General features: G+C 37.8%; 1 protein-coding gene across 1 annotated transcript; it reads right to left on the bottom strand.

Annotated features, from left to right (window-relative positions):
* On the bottom strand, nt 1-21008 carry LOC113225447 (PAX-interacting protein 1-like). The gene is made up of 12 exons (XM_026457761.1): nt 20975-21008; nt 19816-19988; nt 15743-15842; nt 14521-14644; nt 12412-12496; nt 11218-11454; nt 7820-7966; nt 4785-4997; nt 4148-4300; nt 3808-3886; nt 1980-2199; nt 1-1060 (listed from the first exon to the last, which is right to left on the bottom strand). The coding sequence occupies exons 1-12, from the start codon at nt 21006-21008 to the stop codon at nt 496-498; spliced, it is 2130 nt and encodes a 709-aa protein (XP_026313546.1). The 3' UTR covers nt 1-495.
* Between the last annotated feature and the right edge of the window lie 4710 nt (nt 21009-25718).

Below are 25718 nucleotides of genomic sequence, written 5' to 3'. Positions count from 1 at the left end.
TTTTCATTAAACCTAACGTCACAAACAACGCATGCTTGAACGTTCCTTTGTTGTTAACCACCACATGTGACAGGAGATATAATATTGTTCTGCAAAATAATTTTTGAACATTCTTATAATATTGTAAATAGTATTCTGCCAGAGTTTTTCTTTTGACTGCTAAACATAGTGTTTTACTACCTTCAACTCTTCACACTTTTTACAAATACTATTATAAATCTAATTATTTCTCGAAGGGTGACCACAATAGGATTTATAGAACCGCCTGAGCAATAGTATACTTCCACTCTATATGTTAAACACGTTCACTTTATATCATTCATAAATATCATTACATTTAACATTAACCCGTCATCAGCTTCCATTAGACAAATGACGTCACTAAAAATCCAATATGGCGCAAATAACAGCAAACGCCAAGTTGCCATTTATTTTTAACTTTCGTACTAGAAATATGACTCAATAGTGATACGATTCACCCTATACCAAAATAACTTAGTCTATTTTCACAAGAAACTCCTCAACATCCAACTTTTGCCTCATAATGGCTGACAACACAACTTCCGTACTGCACACTACGTTTAATGTCTTCTCCGTTTGCAAAAGATAGTACACAAGATGCAAATCGTTTGGCACTGTTAACACTAAATAGCTGAACGGTTTTTGGTTATGCAATTCAGATATAGACACGTATGAACGTCGGTTCTTTTCAACTTTGCCACCACATAACTCTATCATTTCAGTCAGCTGTGATCGTGAAGGTTTTACACACGGTGTTAGGAAGAAAGTGATGCCTTCAAAGAGTTTTCTTCTCTGTTCACCGCATAGTAAGACTTCCGATACATCGCATTTGTACATTTTGTTGAACGACTCGTCTTTAAGACCAAATTGAGCTTCGTCTGCGAATTTATTCAACCGCTGGCTTTCTAACACCCATTCTGGAGATAGTAAGTGCTTGACTGTGACGAGGCAACTGACTAATTTGGAAGTTCTTACAAGTTTCTCCATTATGAGGTGTGTTGCTTCCGCTGCTGATGTTACTACAAGGCCGCCCAGTTGCCTGGAATTTGTAAATTTTGTCGTAACAAAAGTTAAAACATGTACTTATTTGTTGAACTTAGAAAATCGTAAAAGGGATTCTTTTTATGCTCTTTTTGTTTGTACAGCTTGATTTCATAAAAGTGAAATTGAAAACTCACACCAGTTAATTAAGGTTTAATATCAATTACTGTGAACAAGCCGTGGTAGCCTAATGGTTTGACCTACCGCCTCTCAAGCAGAGGTCGTGGATTCGAATCCCTGCTCGTACGTCTTGAGTTTCCCGGAACTTATGAGTGAAATTTAATTTTAAATTTACCATGAGCTTTTCGGCGAAGGAAAACATCGTGATGAAATTGCACGTCAACAAGGTTTACAACCCCCGGCAATCGTGTGAAGTCCCCTTACTAGCATTGGGCCAGCGTGGCGGACTATGGCTTAAATCCTCATCAGAGACTCATGCCCAACAGGGGGACATATAAATGTGCTGATGATGTGTTGTTGATGATGATAGCTGTAAATACTAATTGAGGCTATAAACCAAATATAGTTTATATACATATACTAACTGCCTCTGTGGCCGAACGGTTACCATGCCGAACTGCCACGCAGAGGTCCCAGGTTCGATTCCCGGGCCGGGAGAAATATTTGTATGGCCTACACTTATTTCTCTCGTGAGTTTGGGTGTAATTTCTTGTTGCCTATGTCCATGGCATCCGCGACACAGGGTTTCCCTAATGCAGGGCTGTGTGGAGTGTGTGCGTTGTTATTATTATTATTATTATATAGTAACCATATATAACCAATACATAATTTTAATTTCAATACATAAAAGTAGTATCCGAATACATGGGTCACATACACTCCTTTTGCGCTGATAGCCTCAATTTTGCCAATTACAACGATGTGTAATATGACAAAGGAAAAAAATTCGAACTTACCTAACAATTGCAGCCAACTTAGAAAGCTCATGCGGCGGTACAGCCGAGAATAAAACTCTCGGTGCGAGATGCAGCGGCGGGGGCTGCGGCGGCGGCTGCGCAGGCGGCGGGGGCTCCAGTCTCGGCCGCTTGCGCCGTGGACCGCCCGAGACAGCCGCTGCTGCGCGCTTCGCACGTTCGTGCGATTCTTGCGTTATGTTTATTGGCATTTTCCACGCATCTGGAATAAGTGATATAGTTTTAAATCATAGAACTAGAAATATTATAAGTATTTCCTCTAATGAAAAATCCCAAACAGACATAAGACTGCAGTACTAATTAATATGTTTTAGTTTATTCTAATTTCTATTAATAATTAATAATAAATTAAACTTAATAAAAATTCATTCAATAAAATAATTTGTAAAACTTAATGTAGCGTAAATTGGAATGTTTTCTTTGTAAAATTAAAAATAAGGTATTTAATTAATAACTATTGTAACTATAGTGAAAAAATAGGGTGGTTTGCATTAATATTAGACATAACTGGTTGAAGACTGTACCACCTCAGTCAACCGTGACCATGGGACCTGTAAAGGGCCCGAAAGGTCGGTTTGTTTGAAAAAACAAATAAACGCGATTTAAATCCGGAAAAATAGTTTCATTTCCTATGTGTTACAATCGCGAAAACCTAAGAACTCCATATGTACAAATATCGTTGCTTTTCGAGAATATTGGTCCAAACACATATTTGTGCGGACCGCAGCATATCAAGCTAAACATTGACGAATCTATTTCTGATGCCCTGGCGGCGATATTCGAAGAAAGTGTATAGTTTCATGTGCTGTTAACTGTACACCATTATTCTAATTTAATTGCGTTGTGAATAAGACCTCTTCAGACTTTTACACTTTAGAGCTTTCCATTGGTTAACATAATGACGTCACGACATTAAGACGGTAGACGATTCTTCGATTATGCGTGCCAAATAGGTTCCAGTTTTTTAAAACCATTCTATATTCATCCGTGGACTTATAAATGGGAAGGAAACGTACTTTAAGTTTCGTGTGGATATTGCTCCGTAACGTCTTTTTTTAATGAATCTAATTGACGGGACGAACAAATCGTGCGCCTGGCGATAAGCGACACGTCGGTCCATATCAGTTGCACTGCCACTCAGAGCTTTAAATCCCAAAGATCTGAGGGGCACTGCCACCGCGTCCGTCACCCTAAGACATAAGTTGACAAGTCCCGTGTGCCTGTAATTTCACTAGCATTCCCCTTCAAGACCGGAACGCAGTAATTGTAAGAAATATAAGAAAATTCCACTATAATATTCCACGCTTTTCTTCAAATTGAAATGGGACTAATACCAAGGTACCCTCTTTTCAATGAAAAAAAAAATCACCAAAATCGGCTCACAAATGCCGTGGCATGTTATTGCGTAACATACATAAAAAAACATAGTCGAATTGAGAACCTCCTTTTTTTATGATCGGTTATAAAAATTAGTGTCGACTGACGCGATTCGCTAAAACTATATTCCTAATGAATAAAGCGTTTTTGCGGCAGGCCGCTACTCTAGAACGTCAGCGATGTGTATTTAGAAAAATGTATTCATGAATGCTTGTTTGATACCTACATAACCTAAACCCTCGCTTAAGAGGAGACCGTATCCAACAGGTTGTTGATTATGATGATACGTCATTCTGACGAAAATGTTCAACAAGACAAGCAATCTAGAAATGCAGGATTTTGGTGCATGTTCTTAACTTTCATACAATAATGATTCTTCTTGCATTCGCAAGAGCCGTGGTCTTAAATTTAAAAATTATTAACCAGAACTTACTCATTAGATGTGAAACTAAACTGTAATCCATTCGGAAAGGACTGGGCATGTTGAATTGTTGATATTTCGCACTTTCAATCTGAAAAGACGTTTTAAACATTTACACAGTAATCAGTGAATGCCATTGGGTTGCTAAAATGCCATAGGAATGAATAAAAATGTTCAAAGTTACCTCAACCAAGCTACAAAAGTAAAGTTTTTGCAGGAAAATTGCAGTTTTTTCATGTTTTTATGTCATAACCAATTAAAAAATGATATTGATAACCGAGAAACAAAAATCGTGGTACATGGTGTATTCAAGACGCTGGTCAATACAAAATCTCCAAAGTGTAAACAATACCTGTGAAAGTGCGCTCATGTTGCCTAGTAATAGATCTGTAAGCCAGGCGGCAGTCACGACGGGCAAGTTCCACTCGCGCGCTCGCCTGTACTTGTTGCCTTCAGCGCGCTTGCTTATAAGCACCGTGTTGTCACGAGTCATGTACGGTGTAAACTGTTAGACAGAGAAATGATATATTGTATTATATGATATATTCTTTTATTGCATCAAATAAATACAAAAGAAATTGCCACTGCCAAGAAAGTGCCACAGGAAACGCCACTGAAATGCCAAAACGTCATTGGAATGCCAAAACTAAATAGGAATGCCAAAATGACATTGGAAAGCCAAATTGCCATAGGGATGTCAAGGAAAAGGGACGGATTATTTTCATGCAGTTAATTTTCCCACGCTCCCTCCGAATAAAATTAACACAAACGCAACTACAATCGCAAACACCATCACCAAGTATATATTCGTTACTTGTTTCGCCTTTCTACTAATGGTGATAAAATACAGCACAGAAGCGCAGTTATTTTGCATGATTTATCCGTCAATGAGTTCGTGAAACAAAGTAATTTATTTCGATTTTTATTAGCACGGATTTCCGCAGTGACGCCTGAATCTAAATATTATTTTATGACACGAATAAACCTACCTTGGCACCAATATGCTCTATACAGTAGATAATGCGATCGCGGTCCTCGTCGCGCCAGCCAGTTATGGCGCAGCGGTGATGTTTCGCCGGACGATCTCTGGCTGCGTACATGCTCGGAAGATGCAATGCTTGCCAGGGAGGAGTTACGCCTCGTCGCAGCATGGCGTCAGAGAGCCAGTACGCAGTTACGCAGCGTTTAGCGTCGCGTAGGGCCTAGGAAGAAATAAAAAGTTAACACTTCAATGGATTCGCTTGTAGCTGCATCTATAGTCTGTCTTTTTTCAAACATGGAGTAAAATGACTTCTGCAGGATTGGTAGGTCAATGTTTGCAGGGTTGCCAATTTAAAAAAAAATTATGTCGTTGTTTAATTATTAATACAAAGATCGAACACTTACAAAAAATTCCTTCGATCTGGCCGGATTCGAACCGACGTCTTTTAGCAAACCGTGTCAGATGCTATGCCAACTAAGCCACGGAACGAACCAGCGGACCTCACAAATTTTTCTATGTGCTTATTGTCGGATCTTTGTATTTGGATTTCAACTACTTTTTAGCCTGCATGCAGTTATTATCGACATTGTTATCGATGGATTCTGAAAGAATGTAAAATTTTACTAAAAATGTCTGAATTGTGAATGTTGCGTTTTAATGATTACTAATTAATATAATGGCAATGAAAATAGAATGGCTACGAAGGTATATAACAAACTTCCACTTGAAATTAGGAATTGCAGCGATTGTGCAGAATTTAAGAAATTATTATTTAATTACCTAAATGATAGGACATTCTATAATATTGAAGATTTCTTATAAAATTTACATTTCATATTATTAAATTTGTTATTGATTATTTTACTATTGTTATTATGTTTCATTAGTATTAGGTTGCATTAATTGGACTGCATGATTATAATATTATTACAAATTATTGCATGAGATTTACTAAAACTAAGAAAACTTTGTATGCCATAAGGCGGATCACAGTGATTCAAAATTCATTCTTGTAACAACTTGAAATAAATGATTTGATTTAATTCCACACTAGGGAAACCCTGTATCGCGGGTGCCATGGACACCCATGCCATGGACCCAAACTCGCGAGATAAATAAATGTAGGCCATACAAATATTTCTCCCGACCCGGGAATCGAGTCCGGGGCCTCAGCGTAGCAGTCCAGCAATAGTTATTGCTTTCTTTATTTTTATTTTAACAGTTGGCCTACTACCATCGAAGTCAATTTTTATTTATAACATTTTAGTAACAACAGGCGGTTTGGTTATCCATATTAAATTAATTAAAATGAATAACTTTAAAATATGTCTCCTCTTTGCATTTTTAATCGATATACTTTTAAAACTGTGTATGTATTTATGTTCAAATGAATTACTGATAGTTCAAATGAACTTGTGCTTAGCAGTTGGACGGACCGACGATGATTCAAATTAAACGAGTTCGGCTATTTATTGTATAAGTGTGACTAATATTCTGTCGATAGTCGATAGAATATTTATTGACTGCAATCACTAGCTGCTTGCAAGCAGGCAACACTTTTGAGAAATGAAATATCATTTTACACCTTCATCTTCAAAAAAGACAGACCATGTAACTACAATATATTTTTTTAAATTAGTGACGGTATTGTTTTCAACGTGCTGCATCACAGGAAGGAGAACTCTGTACTGCAGCCCTTTGGCTACTATTTTCCTATGTAGCGATAGAAGAATTGCTATAATGTAATAAGTAATAACAATCTGCCAGACACCCACACCAATTACTTCGTTCTTAAACAAGGGATTCCTTGTATTATGAGTACCAGAGCAACGTCTCACTCCGAAACATTACTCAGAACACCCATATCAGAACCAATTTTAAAAAGTTAATTTCTCGAAATTAATCATACCAGGAATGGAACCCGTGATCTCCTCATTCAGCATCCACAGAGCAAACTGTTGGGTCATGGAGGTTTAGTAGCAGTAGAGCCCCTTGTTAAAGAGTTCGTCCAGGAAAGTACAGCAGCCTTACCTATTTCTGCTGCCAAGCAGCAATAGAAGCATTACTGCGTTCCGATTTGGTAGGATAAGGGTGCTGGTGAAATTACAGGCACATGGGACTTGTCTCAGGGTGATGGGCGCGGTGGCAGTGCCCCTAAGATCTTTGTGATTTAAAGCGCTGAGTGACACTGCAACTGTTATAGATAGGCTTGGCGCTTACCACCAGGCCCACGACTTGTTCGTCCCTTCCTCTAGTATCCGTTCACTTGGTATTATAAAAAAAAAGTCGTCATATATATCTGTTCGGTATTCTGCCTGTGCTATTCAATCTAGATAGATATCGAATGCCCCGCGTACTAACTGAAACGAAACTGGCTGCGTGGTGTCGTCGGTGTTGATGTTAGCAGTCAGTGTCGCTGAAAAACGTAACTTGCTTGAAATGTTTTAATTATTCCTTTCGTTTTTTTTTTCTTCTGGTTCTGCGACTGATTACTATAATACAAACGAACAAGACTGTGCCATCTGCCCCGTTGAAGACCCGCACTGCCGCCGTCGTAGTGAAGGGAGGAACGGGTGAGTACTTCTATATCATTTTAGCCAGGATAGCACAGGCGAAGAATTACTAGCGCCCTAAATACAGTCCACCTATTGCCGCGTGTCTCGGCTTTCTTATGCCACAATATCCTACTAAGGCATCCTGTACATCCAAATGTACATAATATGTGATTTGGACCCAGGTCATATATCATGATCACGTAATCTCCGAAGGTACAATACAATGAAAATATCGCATTCAAATTTAGCACTATATAATTCTGTGCGCCCATATGGTATCTAAAAAAATACGTTTACATACAAACGTTCTTTGAGCCTGTAGCATGTAATTACATTTTAATGTAATAAATAAATAAATGTACAATGACTTTTAGCGCTTTTCCCATTGTTGCAGTTCGCTGGATCTAGGAGTTTATAACTCCAAAGTTATTAAATTGTAATTGTTTGTTGTTGTAGATTAATGTTAATGAGTTTGATGAAACTTTACCTGCATAACAACTCCATGCTTCTGCGTCTCGCAAAGTACATGTGTGACTCTCGCACAGTAATTAGGCTCGACTTCTCCGCCGCGCCGTTGTATTGCTTCCGCCCATCGCGCCACGCGTTCCGTGCCCCACGACTGTTGGTATTCCACCTGTAAATTCGGTATTTACACTGTCTTAATTTCAGAGAATAGGATGGAACTTAAAATTTAACGGTACTACGCATAAAAGCCGGTAACGAAATGTTCTCTATCCACTGAACTGTTATTGGCAACTGAGTTGTTGCACCAAACGTTATTGGCAACTATGGTTGCCAAACAAAAACAATACCGCCGCGGTCCACTTTTGTTTTTCTGCTTATTCTAGTGCAGTACCTCCAATCGCCTTCAAATTTTTTCTAGTATTTCTCAATATAACAGGTAATCACATGAAATTAACGGACATCCCTATAAATTTCAAGCAAAGATAAATTGGAAAATAAATGTCAAAATTACAGCTTGTGGCGCGATTGTTCACGTTGAATGTTAGCTGAAGATTTCGACTGTAATGAATGCCATTACTATTTATTTTTGCAATTATTACCTACCAAAGTGATCGTTAGGATGTGTTTTTTCTGATGGTGTTAAAACTTTAACATTTGATATCATATTGGAATCACATCTTATTGGAAAAAAGGTTATCAAAGTGATGGTCATTGCAACTTGTGATTGTTTTTTAGAAAAAAAACTTATTCATTATTAAAAGACTTTTTGGAGTAAAATATCACACAAACACATAACTTTATTCAATATAGGTTGTATTAAAACCTTTTTTAGGTCGTTACATTGTGAATTTTGGTAGGATTCGTAAATATTCTTCCTCGCGATCTGTAGTTTTTTCACGACATTTTAGCAAATTCCGCTACAACCCGTGATTGTTTTTAATTTATTTTAAAAATAGTAAAAAAATATTTTAATATAATTCTAGTGTTAGTCGACAGGTATTAAAATGCTCGTCAGCTTTAAATATGTTTTGTTTCCTAATAAAATGAATATACAAAGTGGTTAAGAGTGAAATCGTAAAACACTATGAAAATTTCTCAGAAGTATTCAGAGTACTCGGAAGTTCGCAAATATAGTCGTCGTATTACAATCATAACTGTGGTCTAAACAAAAGCTACTTAATTGCTCTTATCGCTCATGTTATTTCTTTTTTGCCGTAGCTTAATTGGTTCTCGAATTTCAAGTGTTTATATTACACGCGCCTTATCGCGGCTCCTAATGTAAACTATAAAAAAAATGGTGGACATGGATATTTAAAATTACAATAACAAGGGAGTACAGTAACGTGAGTATATTGGCACTAATGTATGTACAACAGGCTTATTGCTAAGTGACAGCTTTTTTCCATGGTAGAAAAATAGGAAATGCAAAGAGGGTGCCATTAAAGAATATCTTGAACAATGGATTTTTAAATAAATACACTACATTGAATACTACATACCCGGACGCATTTAAGTGAACTCTAGTTAAATCCCCAAAAGAATGTAGAGTTTTCTTTTCAATAATCTGGTCACGTTACTAAAAAGTAATTTGTTGTAATTTTATTATTTAGTGTGGTGCGGTGCACGCTCGGATTCGGACGTGCTCCACTGCACAATAAGAATTATAATAATTCGCGACCCGCGCGGCAATAGCCGCTGCACGTAATTGACTATGGGTTCTCAGCAACTCATAGCCAACGAACTGTTGGCGTTTATACAACACGCCATAGACACCATGGACGAAGTCAGCATCGTGCAGATCTGCAAGTCAAATTTCAAAGAAGAAGAGATTTGCAGTGGCAAGGCGCTGCTTTTCCGGACGTTTGGCAAAGCCGAACAGATGCCGTCTCGTCGGAGAGATGGAGGAGTGAAGAGTCTCCAGGACATCATTTCGTTGTTCAAGGAGACCGACCCAGACGACGTGCCTGCATTCGTGGCGAAGGAGCTGCATAAGCTGCCCCCTGTCACGTTCGACCACGTCGACGTCACCAGGCTGCTGAAGGACATCACATCCCTAAAAGCAAGCCTTGCTGAAGTTCAGTGTAAGTTGGAGGCCTCAGACAACACCATCAGTGAGTTGCGTGCCCAAGTTGTATTACTTAGTAGTGCGGCTTCGGTAAGTAGGTCACCTGAGGCCTGCAACGTAAACACTTGTCGGGGGGCGCAAAATGCTTCTTTCAGCAGTTTTGAGTCGGCTCACATGCATGTGTCACCGACCTCTGGCGCTGTTGCCGCGCGCGTTTCCCCGCACCCCGCCCCGCCGGAGACGACCCCTTCACGTGATTACGCAGCTGTTGCCGCTGCCCGACCCAGTACTCCACAACCACAACCCAGGCAACCAATGAAGGGAAAACTGAAAAAGAAACTCGTATCTGGAGCTGCGTCGTCAGTACCACCGAGACGAGTTGATCAGTGCGACGAGGACGGCTTTCGGAAGGTGGAAAAGAAAAAGAAGAACATCAGCCGAAACCTTAGTGGCACCGCCCTGACTGGCCCGAATCATTTATTGCATCCAGCGGTACCGACGACGTTGTTATACGTGTCGCGTCTTCATTACTCCACCAAGTCTGCGGATATTGTGGAGTACATGCGAGTGAAGGCCAATGCAAACCTGAGGGTCGAGCGGTTGGAGGCGCGCCACAATGTGAATTTTAATTCATTTGTGGTGCGAGTACCAACTCAACACCTGTCGACCTTCATGAGAGAAGACTTTTGGCCGAAGGGTGTCATGTACCGGCGTTTCCAAGGACGGCTACCGGACACCCACGTTGCGTCACACGTCGAAGTACATACGTGTAAATAAATAGTGTTATATGTATATTATCATGTTATATTGTATTTATGATTAGTCCGTAAGGTATTTATTTAATATTTCTGTTATTGTTTTATTATATTATTGTTATATTATATGTATGTTAGTCTGTAAGGTATGTATCTATGGGTCCTAGTTGCTTGAAATAAATAAATAAATAAATAAATAAATAAATTTATTATTATGAAAAATTTTAGGTTTAATTGGAAAGCAAAAAATTAGTCGACTATAACTTTTTCATTCATTTGTTTTAATTTTCTACTGACACAGTAGGGTTAGCACGACAAGGCGCGACTTGCGCGCGAGTTACTGCTTTTCTCGCATAGAGAATCTTGTGGTTTATGTCGCGCATAGTCGTGGTAGCCCTACAGATTTGTTGAGTGGTCCGAGGTTTAATTTGTTTGAAAATTTCAATATTAGTTGAAAACATTTTTACTTGTTAAATTTTCATTTAATCAATGTTAAACTGTTACAATTTTAAAATGTTCGCTGTTCTGCATTGTCACAAAATAAAAAAAATAATTTACTTTGATTTCGAATTTTTTGAATAAAGTTTGAAAAAAGCTTACAATGTGAAAAACACAACCCAACAAAAACAGGTCCGGGGGTAGTTTCAGGTTGGGATTGTGTCCGTAGAACTGCGCCCTCGGTGGTGTAGCCCTGACGCCGGCCACGCCCACGCCCACGCCAACGCCCACGCCGGGCACGGCGGGCGCGAACACCTTGCTGCCCACCACGCCGCCCACGCCCACCGGTGTGCCTGCGCCCACGCCAACACCCACGCCGGCCACTCCTGCACCGGCCTGCTTAATCACAATAGGGAGGGATCACAATAAAGTTTTGCTTACGGCATAGAATTGGAGGATCAACCATTTATTAAAAATTCTCTTCTACTCTGTTTAGTTTTGTCATGTGAAGATGATTTCGTTATTCTGACATCTACTTTTTGCTTAGAATATAAGCAAAACCTAATTAATGATGACGACTACTACGGAGCCCTCTTTCCAACGAAAAAATAATCATCAAAATCGGTTTACAAGTGTCGGAATTATTGCGTAACATATTTAAAAAAACACAAAAATCGTTTAAAAATTACTTTTGACAAAACAAAATTGACAGGCTTTTTGGCTTCAGTCGGTTACGATTAACATGTAAGTAGAGTGATACTAACCAGTGAGAAAAGACGTTCAGATGACACAGAAGTAGCAAAAACCGCCGAATATTGTAGATTTATTGTACTTAGATCTTGCCAAACTGTTTTTCTAGCAAATCAATATAAAATAGGGGTTTAGAAAGAGATTATTTTGTTTAAATTATGAATGCGATCTAGACTATTCAATTCGCCTTAATATTGGATCCATTTACTTAAAAATCGCATTGAAAAGAATCGATATATAGTATACCCTTGAATCGATCCTAATAAAAATCGAGTCGCAATGTGCATCCCTAGTACACATTTCTTTTTTTACGATATCTATTTGGAATATCTTGCAGGGGCTAGGGCTTGCAAGAGTTTGAACGATGTGTTGAGCAGGAGTGAACTTAATATTGACATATTCAATTCTAATTTGAATTCATTAAAGCGTAAACTTGTGGGCGCGTATGTTTAATGGGCGCGATCATTTCGTAATGGGATATATATGGTTTACATAAATAAAATAAATAAATATCATAGACCGAGACACCCTACAAGAGGTACATAATTAGGATGGTTACAAAATTTATATCTTCAAACGCACAGATATTAAGATATAATATATTACCTGGTGTGCATGATGTGCTGGACCTAACAGGAGTCGTGTGGGAGCCCTCACTCCTCCGCCAGCTGCGTGTGCCGCTGTCATTAACCTATCAAAAAACATGTCCGTTAGTAAGAATAGAAACAAAACAAAATAAAGCCTAAAGCAATTCATATACATTCGAAACCTATTTTTAACCGCCTTCAAAAAAGGAGGAGATTCTCAATTCGACTGTGTATTTAACCGACTTAAATATAAGGACGAGGTTCTCAATCCGACTCTATGTTACGCGATAACTCATTTGTGAGTCGATTTTGACGATTATTTTTTTGTTGGAAAGAGGGTACTTCAGTATTGGACCTATATAAATTTGAAGAAAATCTCCACCTCTAAGGGTGGCAAACTAGGGGATGAATCCGGTTTCGCGCACTTCCCAGTAACCGATTTCAAAAACCTTGGCAAATAGACGTAATTTCACGAACTTTTTTTTTGTGTATTTTACGCGATTATTCCGACATTTATGAATCGATTTCGATGATTCTTGTTTTGTTAGAAAGGGGTATCTCAGTAGTGGTTCTATCCAAATTTGAAAAAATAATCCATCTCCAAGGGTGGCAAATTAGGGGATGAATCCGGTTTATTGGATTTGACCCACTTTTCAATAAAATTTGGCAAATAGATGTAACAATGGTTTTTTATGCTTTTTGAATTCCTAAAGTTTATAATAACGAACCAGCGGACCTTACGAATTTTTCTGTTTGTTGCAGATCTTTGTTATTGGTTTTTTAACGATTTTTTTTTGCCGCAACGCCATCTGTGAGATATTACTTTCATTTAGATATTACCTTCACTCAGATTATCTGGCACGGATTGCCTGAGGGAGCTGGCTCGAATCCGGCCAGATCGAATTAATTTTTCTTAGTGTTTCGATTGTCTTTGTTATAATAATTACACGTTATATATTTTGACTTCTTTTATTTATATATATTTATTTCGGGCAAACAAATAGACGAGCTACTTGTGTGTTGAGGTGGTCATCGTGGCCCATGGACGTATGCAAATTAAACTTGACTTTATTTATAATATCAAGTGACGGGACGAACAAGTCGTGAGCCTGGTGTTAAGCTACACGCCTGTCCATAACAGTTGCAGTGCCACTCAGAGCTTTAAATCGGAAAGATCAGAGAGGCACTGCCACTGAGCCCGTCATCCTGAAACATAAGTTGACAAAGTCCCATGTGCCTGTAATTTCACATGACTTCACTTGAATGAGTTTGAAAACACGGAGGCAACACGTCATCGACATCAATGGAAACTTGTAGGTAGATTATACAGGATTATTTGTAAAATGCTAGCAAGCTCGCAGCACTATATTACTAACATCACAAACAACAACTTTTGTTACATGACTTTTCACAAAAAAATATAAATTAACGAAAAATAATAATAATTACGGTTTTTGTGAACACAAAACATTTGTTATTTCAAGCCATCGAGTATATAACAACTAGAAATAGATATGAAACAAGGGCCATCCATCCCTGGCAACTCATCAGTCAAATGGTACTGATATCACTTTTAAATACAATTCTCGTTTGCGCTGAACTCAGAAATTAGAAAACTGAAATAGTACAGCGCCAACAACTGACCTGTGTGTACGTCTCAGTATATTCCAAAAATATTCTGCATTTATTGTAATAAAGATAATAATGTCTAACAATGGGGGCTGTTACATTCGGTGATGTGGGAAAAAAAGCAAAACATCTAATTACAAAACAAACGGAATCACATTTCATCGGTAATTAAATAGTAAATATGTAATTTTGCAATTTTTGTACATTATAGCAAAGCTCAAGTTAAACTGGTTGATATGTAATGAAACAATTGACGACACCCGTCAATTGTTTCGAATTCGAGCTGGCCAATCGAAGCGCAGTTGTCACAGTAATGGTTTGCCAGAATAGTTTTCAAACAAATTAAATGACATTTCGTCTCTATTTCAGGTTATATACTCGATGTTTCAAGCTGAACAACAGGCTGACTTTCAAGTTCAGTTAACGCTTAGAGGGCTGTTTGTTAAGAAGTTAGAGAGTCAGAAATCAGATGATGTGATGTGACTTTTTCATGACTTACCTGAGCGTTCCCGCCGCAGAAGGTTCGTGTTCAGGTGGCTGCGCAGTACCTTGCAGTCGAATGGACAGCATATTTGCCAGTGCGGTTTTGGTTTTAGGGTTCACCAGTAGTGCGCTGTTTGCACCTATGATATAACACATGACAAGGTCTTCATTTATAACGTATATACGTAATTATTTCCACACGGAAAAGGCGCCTAGACATCTAGTTGCAGAAATCAGTCCGTTACACTATACCATAGCAAGTTGGTATGTATTCCCTTCTTGGACAACACGCATAATAAACGATGACAAAAAGCGCTTAGAACGCCTATAGAGAATATCGACCAAGTAGGAATGGTATACCGCTGTACGTTCTGGATGTTCGATGGTAAAAAGGGGTGGGCGGAACGAGCTGATGGAGCTCATGTTCAGTATAATCAACTGCCTCCTTGGCCAAACGGTTGCCATGCGGAACTGTCACGCGGAGTTCTCGGGTTCGATTCCCGAACCGGGAGAAATATTTGCGTGGCCTACATTTGTTTCTCTCGTGAGTTTGGCTGCAATTTATGGTTGTCTATGTGTGTGTCTACCCATGGCACCCGCGATACAGGGTTTCCCTAGTGCGGGGCTATGAGTGTGTGCGTTATTTATTTTTCCCGCGAATTAACAAATTAGTGGAAATGGTATCAACTCCAGTAATGTAGTTAATATAACACTTACCGATTATATGAAACGCCTTCACCGGATATATTTTTATTATTGCTATTATATCGACAACCCAAAACAGAACGATAAACCATAACTCATTCAAAATATTTTGGTTTAAGGAATGAAGCACATGTTCGGCTCAAGAGAGCGTTGAAGTACGACAAAATGTTGGTTATGACAGATATAACAATTGCGACAAGAACTCCCACTTCACACTTCCATTCGTATGTGTTCCGTGATATTACTTAATATTTTTTATGTAACATCTATTACAATTATCACTAATTACAACTAAGAATCAAATTACATAACTGTACGAAATTGTAGAATCATAACATTTTATAGATCCTATTTACTTCCTCTGGCCGGCAAATTTCATTGGCCATTAGAGGGCAAAATTGGTATAGAAGGTGCAGAGCCGTCTTATCCACTTTTAGTAATATAGTCTGTGCTTTGACTTACCTTGAAAGTCAAATTCCACCCGGGACTCTATGTGGTTTAACTATAGTCGTTTTTAGAAATCAAAATAATACCTTGTTGTTCCGGTGTAGTAGGAGTCAACAAAGTGCCGTCGACTTGCTGCTCTGGTAATGGTGAGGCACCGACCACGTGTTGCGTTACTCCGGAAGCCACCTAGGTAATAAATATAATTTTTTCAAACATGCTCGGAAATGTTTGCATTACTTTCAAAAACGAACACGGGAAGAGTTAGTAATTTAAGTACCGTGAGACTTCTTCCCGACCAAGGCCTGCACAGTAAGTATGAAAATTTATTACTGTCCTCTTGTGTAAACTTTTAAATCTACCTACTAAATAATGAACTATGTAAACAGGCAAAGGGATAACTCATACGGCCAACTGCCTAGTATTAGTAATTGCTAGAATTAAAAAACCTACTTACACGCTAACTTAAACAAAAATAAAAAGGCGGTAAAATAAACTAAAGTGTTTTGGTACTCTTTTCTGTTTCCTCGTCTTTTTTGTATTTTCGTCGTGAAAAATTATAAAATGAGCAATGTCTCCCGTTGGAAAAATAGAGTAGTGATTGTACACCACCTAATTTAAAACCAGCGGCGATATTAGCCATGGAAAACTTGTTGCCGGCTATGAGCAAAGTAAGATACATGAAAACATAGGAAACTTTCATGCAATGAAGAAGCGAAAAAAATGCTAATTCGTTTTCGGAGATTGTGTTTGTATTGATACGTAAAATATTACTTTTAATATATATATATTTTTACTCTTTTTATAATACATCTTCCTCTCTTTAGTCTTTTATTATTTCCTCGCATTCTTTGAGCAACAGCACTATACACGCCTCGGCCGGAACGGGGATTACTTGACTCGTATTAATACAATTGTAACTCATACTCGTCCAGCAATTCTTTACTTCCCGGCCTCTGCAGTAATGTAGTATTAATTTACAATATTTAAGATTTCGAGGAATGGAAAAACGGTTGCTTTTTTTTGTTGCTTTTTGTAAGTTACATACATTAGCAATACTTCTGGCTAAGAGCGTTTACGCACTACGTCCGATTCGTGTCAGTTCTGAATCCGTGAAATGACGGTTCGATATGTCACAGGTGTCCAAAATGTCATTTCGTATTTTCTCGGATTAGAATCTGACTTAGTGCATATGCGACATCCGAATTGGGTCCGAGTTTTCTATAGTATGTTTTTTTGAAGACGGACTAAAATGAAGCAGGTAGTGATTGCAGCCGAACTTGTTTCATGTGAATCATCTTCGATTCCTTTTTCATCCACTTACTGAGCACAAGTTCATTTGATTTGTCAAGTATTGTAAGTTCATACATACATATCCTGTATTTATAACTATGTTTATGAAAAATACAAACAAGTTTTTAATTTTAATTCAATATACGATATATATACATATATATATTATACTCGTGTGTGTGTATATATATATATATATTATACTCGTGTGTATATATATATATATATATATATATATATATATTTTACAACACCATATTTAATAAGATAACCTCAAAAAATGTTTCTCCTGCAAATATTTTTTTTATCTTATTGGCAATGTTTCGGGGATGAACAACCTTTGCCTGTCCTTAGTGTTTATTCGATTTTTTATTTTAATTTGTTATTTATAAACACTAATACTTATAAGTAGAAGTGTGAGTAATTAATTGCTACAATACTATTAGTTTAATAATTTATTAAATGTTTTTTTATTGAGAATAATAAAATTAAAATAATAAATTGGATAATTGTTAAATAGTGTTAAATTATAATGAACTGACAAATGAAAAGTCAGTTTTTGGTCAATAGGGATGGTTTCATCCCCACCAGTGCATCACCGCGATTTTCTTCATTCGGTTTCTGACAGCTGTCGTTATGAATGTATTCCCTGCCATGTATGCGTCGTGTTGTTGAGTTTTTGTTTTTTATTGTTAAGTTTTCGTTTTGTGTTATTTTTTTGTTAAGTTTTGGTTTGACTCTGTTGTTACGTTTGTGTTTGCTTGCGTTGGTGTGAACATAACTACAATGGAGGCTGAACCAGGTCCTTCAACAAAAAAGAGACTCTTTCACCGTAGAAAAAAAGATCACTATATTTATGACACAAAATGTTTCTAAACAGTTTTGTAAATTGCTCAAACCAAAAAGGTATTATTCCATTATAGTTTATTAGTCGGAATACAGTGGAACCTGTTAATCATCGAGTATATAACCAGAAATAGAGACTAAATGTCATAATTTGTTTGAAAACTATTCTGCCATATCATTCCCATACCATACCGAGTTCGAAACAATTGACGGGTGTCGTCAACTGTTACACTTCAAATCGGTTTATTTGAAGTGAAACAGTTGACTAACTGTTATAGTTGTTGTCGTAGTTGAGTTAACTTGAGCTTTGCTATAATGGACGAAAATTACATATTTAATATTCAATTACCGATGAAATGTGATTCCGTTTGTTTTGTAATTAGATGTTTTGCTGTTTTTCCCACACTACCGAATATAACAAGCACGCCATTGTTAGAGATATTATCTTTATTATAATAAATTCAGAATATTTTTTGGAATATACGGAGACGTACGCACTGGTCAGTAGTTGACCTGTCTACATTTCTGTGGAAACGGGAATTGATATTTATAAGAGCTGTATCGCTAATGTGTTACCAGGAATATATGGACCTTAATTCGTCTCTATTTCTGGTTATGTACGTGATGTTGTTAATAAACGAACGTCGAAAAAAGGTTTATGGTCTATGAGATGTCAGTTTGACAGTGACAGTTGTTTGTTTACATTTTTTGACTTCGACTACATCTCAGAGTTTAGTAATTATAAGAACGTCATAACTTTCATAATTCAGTAATTTTTATCTTTTTTCACAATCTATCGATAACAACCACATAACTATTTAAAATTTTATGAGAACTGGAAACAAGATTCGCTCTGGACCTGTTGAAGGGAAAAGTGTCGCTTTTATTTTGACTTTCAATTATTTTGTGAAATCTAGTTTAAAGTGGAATAGGATAGTGCTATTGTGCCTTAATCGAAGATTAAAACGCGAAATTATATGAATCTCGAAGTAATATACCCGTATCGGCCCGTTTTAAGGAATCCCGAGTCCCGAGAAAAGAAAACTGGAATCAAACTGACTTCCAAAAAGACAAGACTTATATAGTAGTAGATTTGCATAGTTTCGGGTTCGCAACGAATACGAATAGATGCAGTGCGCAAACGCGCTAACAGTGGAGCGTCGTGTAAACATCGTGATGAAATTTGCATGTCGAAGATGTCATAAGAGTGTGAAGTATGACTATACTAACTAACCTAAAACCTAGCAAAATAAAACAAGTATGGTAACTCCGTACAAATTAACAGCGCGTCTTGAATATGTGCGCGACCGCCGCGCGCCGTGTACGGACATGCACATTCGCATATTAGTAAAAGGCGCGGTGGGATCACGAGTGCATCGCGATATTATGCGGTTTTTGTAGTTTTAGTTTTTACTTATTTTACATTATCGTATTTAATATTGACGTATTTCTAATTACTTTCATGTATTGAACTGTATTAAAAATGTTCTACTGACCTTTTTTCAATAATTTATATGAACCATTTGTTTTGTTTTTATTATTTCTTTTTATCTCGTTTGTCGCGTTCAATTTTTACGATGATAAAATTACTGTGCAAAAGTGTAAAAATGTTTTAAAATCAGCTGTGACATTGCGGCTATGTTTGGATATTCCTTTGCAGCCATTGGTCGCGGCACTCGCGATGCGACAAAAATATGACGTCACGATGCTTGCCATGTGAGCAATTGTGATAAAATTTTAAAATGCTGGTTTACCACTCGAATTTGACAGCTAAATGTGGTTATGACAGCCTTATCGCGGCAGCATGCTACGCCCTCATTTCCGCTCCATTGATACAACTTTCGTGCTTCTTCTGCCAAGTGTAGAAACCATCATGCATCGCCAGTCGTGCCTTTTTAGACATTTTACGGATGCTCATGAAGGCATAAGAAATAACATATTAATTAATCATTTAGACAGTGTAGATGGTTAGTATTAGATAATTAATTGATATGCCAGTGTATACAATAGTGACATAACTAACCGGTTTAGTCGGTGCAGGCTGATGATGCGCGGCATGGTCCCGTTGAGCTTGCAGCTGTTGCAAGCGCTGGTACTGCTGCTGTCGCTGCAATTGCAATTGATGCAGCTGAGATTCTACGGCTCCTCCTGCAGCCCCGCCAGCACCCACAGGACTTGCTACTCCTGCCCCGCCAACTGATAAAGAAAGATTAATTTTAATAATCAATTACTACAGTACTACACAGTGAAACTGAGAAATTTGTGACGTTTGGTTGACGCCGAATTAACACTAAAGTTTTAAACTTCGTAAATGGCAAAATTTAAATATCAACCGGAATCTTATTATATAAACGTATGTACATTGGCCTTCATATGAATTTGTGAAGAAGACTGTCAAGAATAACGTCATTTTTATTCCTCATGTTAATGTTGTGTTTGTCACAATTTTTGATAAAAAAACTACATTTTCATAAATGTGCTATGTTGTTCTATATTCATAAATGTTCAGTTCTTTAAACTTATCTTTCAAAGACACTCTGGGGCCCAGATTGTAAATTGCCCTAACCGCAACACTAACTGCAGGACCAAGATTTTATTAATATCCGCGGTATTACCCCAAAGCAAAATGCCGTATGTCAATAAACTGTGAAAATAGCTGAAGTAAAGTTTATTTAAATATAAACGTTACTACCGTATCGACCCCTCCTACGTGAAGTATCGTATGTCAAAATTGCCAAGTTTACAGGGGAGCGTTTTAAAGTTCTGAATTCACTGAAATGAACATAACACGTGACTTTAGCATTTCTCAGTTTATTCGGCAAAGCTCGTTACTCACATAGAGTATTATAAAATCCTAGATATCGGTTAGATGATCTATTAGATGAGCGCTCTACGTAGGAGGGGTCGGTATTTTCTCATTTGTTTTGTTCCGACTTCAAAAAAAAGAGGAGATTCTCAATTCGACTTTTTTTTTATATGTATGTTACGCGATTACTTCGACATATTTGTGAACCGATTTTGATGATTCCTTTTTGATCCAGTTTTTTTTCCAGTGATCCATACGTTCACTCCATCCGTTCAAATTTGAGGAAAATATTCCAACTTTAAGAGAGGCGAATTCAGGGTTCGACAAACTTTTGAGGTCGGTTTAAAACAAAAACATATTTAAACAAAAAACTCACAATTAAACTCTTCAAAATCTAATAGAGAATCCATTTCACTACACAAACGAACCCGCCAACTAAGTTACAATGACTTTATAAGGTCGACCATATAGGCGTTCAGGAATGTTCTAGACCTCTAGAAGACACTTGTTGTAAGCGAGAGTAGGGACATATCACTGAATACATTTCTTTATACTGCTTGGGGAGTTAGATATAGTTTGTTTGATGTAAACTAATCTAAAAAATAAAAGTAAAATAAAAAATAATAATAAAAACACGCGTTATACAACAATTTATTCCAAAAAATTAATGAAGTCACCATTTGAGTAGCAGTAAAGCACCTTACCTTATTACTTACGTCTTAGAGCGACGGGCGCAGTGACAGTGCCCCCCAGATTTTTGCGATTTAAAGTTTTGAGTGGCTCTGAAACTGCTGTGGCGTGTCACTTACCACCAGACGGACGATTTGTTCGTTTCAGTTGCAGTGCCACTCAGAGCTTTAAATCGCAAAAATTTGAGGGACATGGCGCCTGTCACCCTGACACATAAGTCGACATGTCCCAGGTGCCTGTAATTTCACCAGCACCCGTACGCTTCAAAACCGGAACGTAGTAATGCTCACAATGCTGCGTGACGGCAGTACTTCCCTCGACGAACTCTTTCACAAGAAGCTCTACTGCTATTTAACGCCTCAGCATCAGAACAGGATTTACCTTACATGAGAGTGGAGTATTGAAAATCGAACTCAAAGTTGTGTGGCATACAGTATACCTCAGACGTCTACCTGTCATCTACTATTCTGTAATTTAAGTCGTTGATACTCAGTTTTGAGGTGAGACGGTGCCGTAGTGTTAAAAGGACGATAATCAATATTATCGAATTTGAAAATCTTTAAACGATCATTAGAACCTGAACGGACTACATCGAAACGCATTGAAATTGTAATGCCAGACAAAAAGCGGCACAACAACTACGGTTTATAACTATGTATGAATGAATCTGAATATCAAAACGTCCAACTAATGCTGCCTCACATTTGGCGATAACATGTGACTTTTCGATTACATTATAAGATGGGTTAGATTGATGATGAGTTTTTATTGTAATATTGTCATCATTCGTTGTAAGAAGTTATAAAAATACAGGCCTAATCACAGAACAATAAATACAGTAGAAGTGTTTAGCGACGTGTCACGTGTGTCAACTGTACGCGGAATTCCACGTACTTAATCTCAGTCCGCCATTTTCGCCTTCTACGTTATGGTTGTGTCAATTATCTCCTTCAAAACCTCTAAAATCGTAGAAAAAAACCTTATTTTGCTACTTACGACTGGAGTCGCTGTAATATTATCCATGGTGCTGTCTCCGTGACTTTGACTGCCTCCGTGGCCGAACGGTTACCATGCCGGACTGCCACGCAGAGGTCCCAGGTTCGATTCCCGGGCCGGAAGAAATATTTATATGGCCTACATTTATTTCTCTCGTGAGTTTGGATGTAATTTGTGGTTGTCTATGTGTGTGTCCATAGCACTCGCGACACTGAGTTTCCCTAGTGCAGGCTATGTTGAGTGTGTGCATTATTAAAAAAAAAAAAGTCTCATATCATCTGTTTACAGTAATACATTTTTTGTTATAAGAAATGAAAGTAAACCTCATACCGTTACAATAGGTCGATTTTTTTGGAGAACGTTAATTAGGCATTAATCGTTCGTCTTTCAGCTATTGCTGCTAGGTGGCAGCACATTGAATGAAATTTCAATTATAAAGTCAAAACGTCGTTATTTGCAATAATAGGTATTGAACTTTCAACGATATGCCAACTGTGTAAAGTTTACATTATATTAGCAGCCCAGAATTTGTTACATGTTATTCAATTAGAAACTACGACCAATTATTATCAAGTGTGAGTTTTGGCGACAGCGGTTCTGATAGTAATCGAGGCGTTAGGTCCTTCCATTGTTTTTGTCTTCCGTGGGCATAATATTAGGGGCTAAAATATGACACTGCCGTCCTAAAGTTCTCACCACTTTGAAATAAAAAAAAATCTTACGGAGTTCTTAGGTTTTCGCAGTTGTTACACGTTGCAAAAGCAACAACTTTCTTGGATTTAAAACGCGTATATTTGTTTTTTCATAGAAACCAACGGTTCACGCCCTTTAGAAGTCCCAAGGTCGAGGCTAAATAGCGATTTAAAAGCGAAGAAATTTTCAAGATTAAAGAAGAAGAGAAGAAATGTTAGAAGAAGAGTTCATCATCATCATCAAATCAGCCGGAAGATGTCCATTGCTGAACATAGGCCTCCTCAAAAATTTCCAGACCAGCCTATCGGACGCGACGTGCATGAGTGGAAGTGGAAAGTTAAGTGGAGTTATTTTACAACAAATATATGACTATCACGGTGGTAAGATATCGCGAAATTCAATAAAAGAATGAAACAAAGAATAAAAAAAATAAAGAAATAAATAAATAAAATCGTGTGTTTTAAATTTAGAATTTTGGCGTATTTGTTTTCGTGTTGGTTAATTTATATGCATTTGTTTTAAAATCGTACACAGATACTGCTAAAATAAGTGTAATTTTTTAATAAGAATTCCGACGTGGCACTACATTTTATCTATTTCTACATTACAACGCCAGAGCACTTATTGCCCAACAAACCATCCTCCTCATATGGGCTTCTTGGGATTTCCGGATTACCTGCGCTTTATGAAAATGGGACTTTTTTCGGATCTAAATTTGTGTATATTTTTTTTAGTAAACGAGTAGCAGGTGGAATAAAGGTCTTAGCCACCCTACATATTTACTATAAATGTCACAGACGTATGTTCTGCATTCACATTTTTAAATATCTGTTTCCGCGTCCGCGATCCCAATTTATCGATGCAGAGTTTTCTGCGGATACTAATGTTTTGCAGGTCACAAGTAGAGCCAAATAGGGATCGAGAATTCGGTAGCTTGTGGTGTAGGCAACGATATGAGTGTCGCATATCTATCTATATCGATGCATATATTTCGGTATGGATATATCACGAAAAGTCGAAGTCAGCTCAAAGGGACTCCGTTTTATGGAGAATAGACAAGCCTGCGTTTTGGTAGCGTTAAATTTGACAAGATTGGCGTCGCCCCAATCGGAGACTGCCTTGAGTGTCAAATCCAAACGGCTAACCATGGAGTCACGACAAGACTGGATTTCCTTTCCACTGACCCTTGCATTTGTCAAGTATCTATCTACAACTGTGTTGTCATCAGTCATATGTTCGGAAGAGTAGCCTTCTAAGACCACTCGAATCGAACGTTCGCTCAAGAAATTCGAGATCTAATTGCAAAAGTCAGTGGGAAGCCCATAACATGGCAGCTTACTTAAAAGGTTTGCGTGCCAGACCCTGTCAAAGGCTTTAAGAATATACAAAGACACTGCAAATGCTTCATCTTGTTTTTCTATAAAAAAAAACAAGATGAACCATACCAGTCTCAAGTGAGAGGCGGTACAGGCGTAGGCGTGTGAGAACAGGAGACAACTCAGGCGCACAGTTACGTAGGACTAGTGCTGGAATTCCATCTGGTCCGCTAGCTTTATTCACGTCTAGATTCCGCAGAGTTCTAATAATTGGCGCCATAGTGAAGCCAGTCTGAGATGAGATCCAGAGGCGAACACTTTGCAAAGAGTGAGGCAAAAAAAATTGCCTTGTCTTCTGCAGTATAGGCCAGCGTGCCATCCGGCCTCAGCAAAGATGGCATAGGTGGGCGACAAAAGTGACTTAGTGACTTTATATTCAAAGATGTTTTGTTTAAAAAATTAATTTGTCAATTTCTGGCGTTGCCGTTTTCACTACGCATACGTAATACGGAAGCGTGCGCGTGTTTACGATCGGAGCGCCTGATCGAAGTAATAAAAATTTGATCACTATAGAAAATACGTTATTTTATTTTTTCCTTTGAAAAAATATTTGTATAAAGGTTTTTGTAAAAACGAACACCGTTATACAAATTCGTTTTAGGGTCGCGCTCGCGCCGCTGAATCGCCGCCGCCGCCGACACTTTTTCGTCGGCGCGCCGTCGCCGGTTGGTCTATTAACGGCACTTATATCTACTTTGTTTTTTATTAATTTGTTTTTTACTTAAACTAATAACTTTGATCCACATTTATTCTAAAAGAAACTATTTCCCGTCACACATCAGCATCTGCTGATTTGATCGATAAAAATTTCGCATCTACAGATGTCATAATATGCGACATCTTTACTACCAAACATAATTTCCACAAATCAGATCTACAAGGAAAACGTTACGCGAAACAGTCGAAAAAAATGGCCTTCATATTTACATATTCAAGTAAATATTTTGATAAAATTAATGATATTTATTGTAAGTTTTTCTTGAATTCTTTTATAAAACTGCAATGTCATACTAACCCTATATATATATACATGTATGTATTGTTAAAACGGCGGATTCATGTCGTGCTGAAGGTACGTTGTTAAAACTTAGCACAGTAAAATAACTCTAAACGCACATAGATACGGCTCAATATAATAAGACAAATGATTTAAACTTGTTATTTTTTTATAATATCAAGTGACGGGATGAATAATTCATATGCCTGAAGGTAAGCTACATGCCTGTCCATAATAGTTGCAGTGCCACTCAAGAGCATCAAATCGCAAAAATCTGATGGGTACCGCCACTCTCCCTGAGACATATGTTGATAAGTCTCATGTGCCTGTAATTTCACCAGCACCCTTACCCTTCAAAACCGATACAC

The sequence above is a fragment of the Hyposmocoma kahamanoa genome, unplaced genomic scaffold (assembly GCF_003589595.1).
Source record: "Hyposmocoma kahamanoa isolate Upper Pololo Valley unplaced genomic scaffold, ASM358959v1 160, whole genome shotgun sequence".
NCBI lineage: Eukaryota > Metazoa > Arthropoda > Insecta > Lepidoptera > Cosmopterigidae > Hyposmocoma > Hyposmocoma kahamanoa.
Note: the sequence above shows the minus strand (reverse complement) of the source record. Positions and strands in the feature narration are given on the sequence as shown.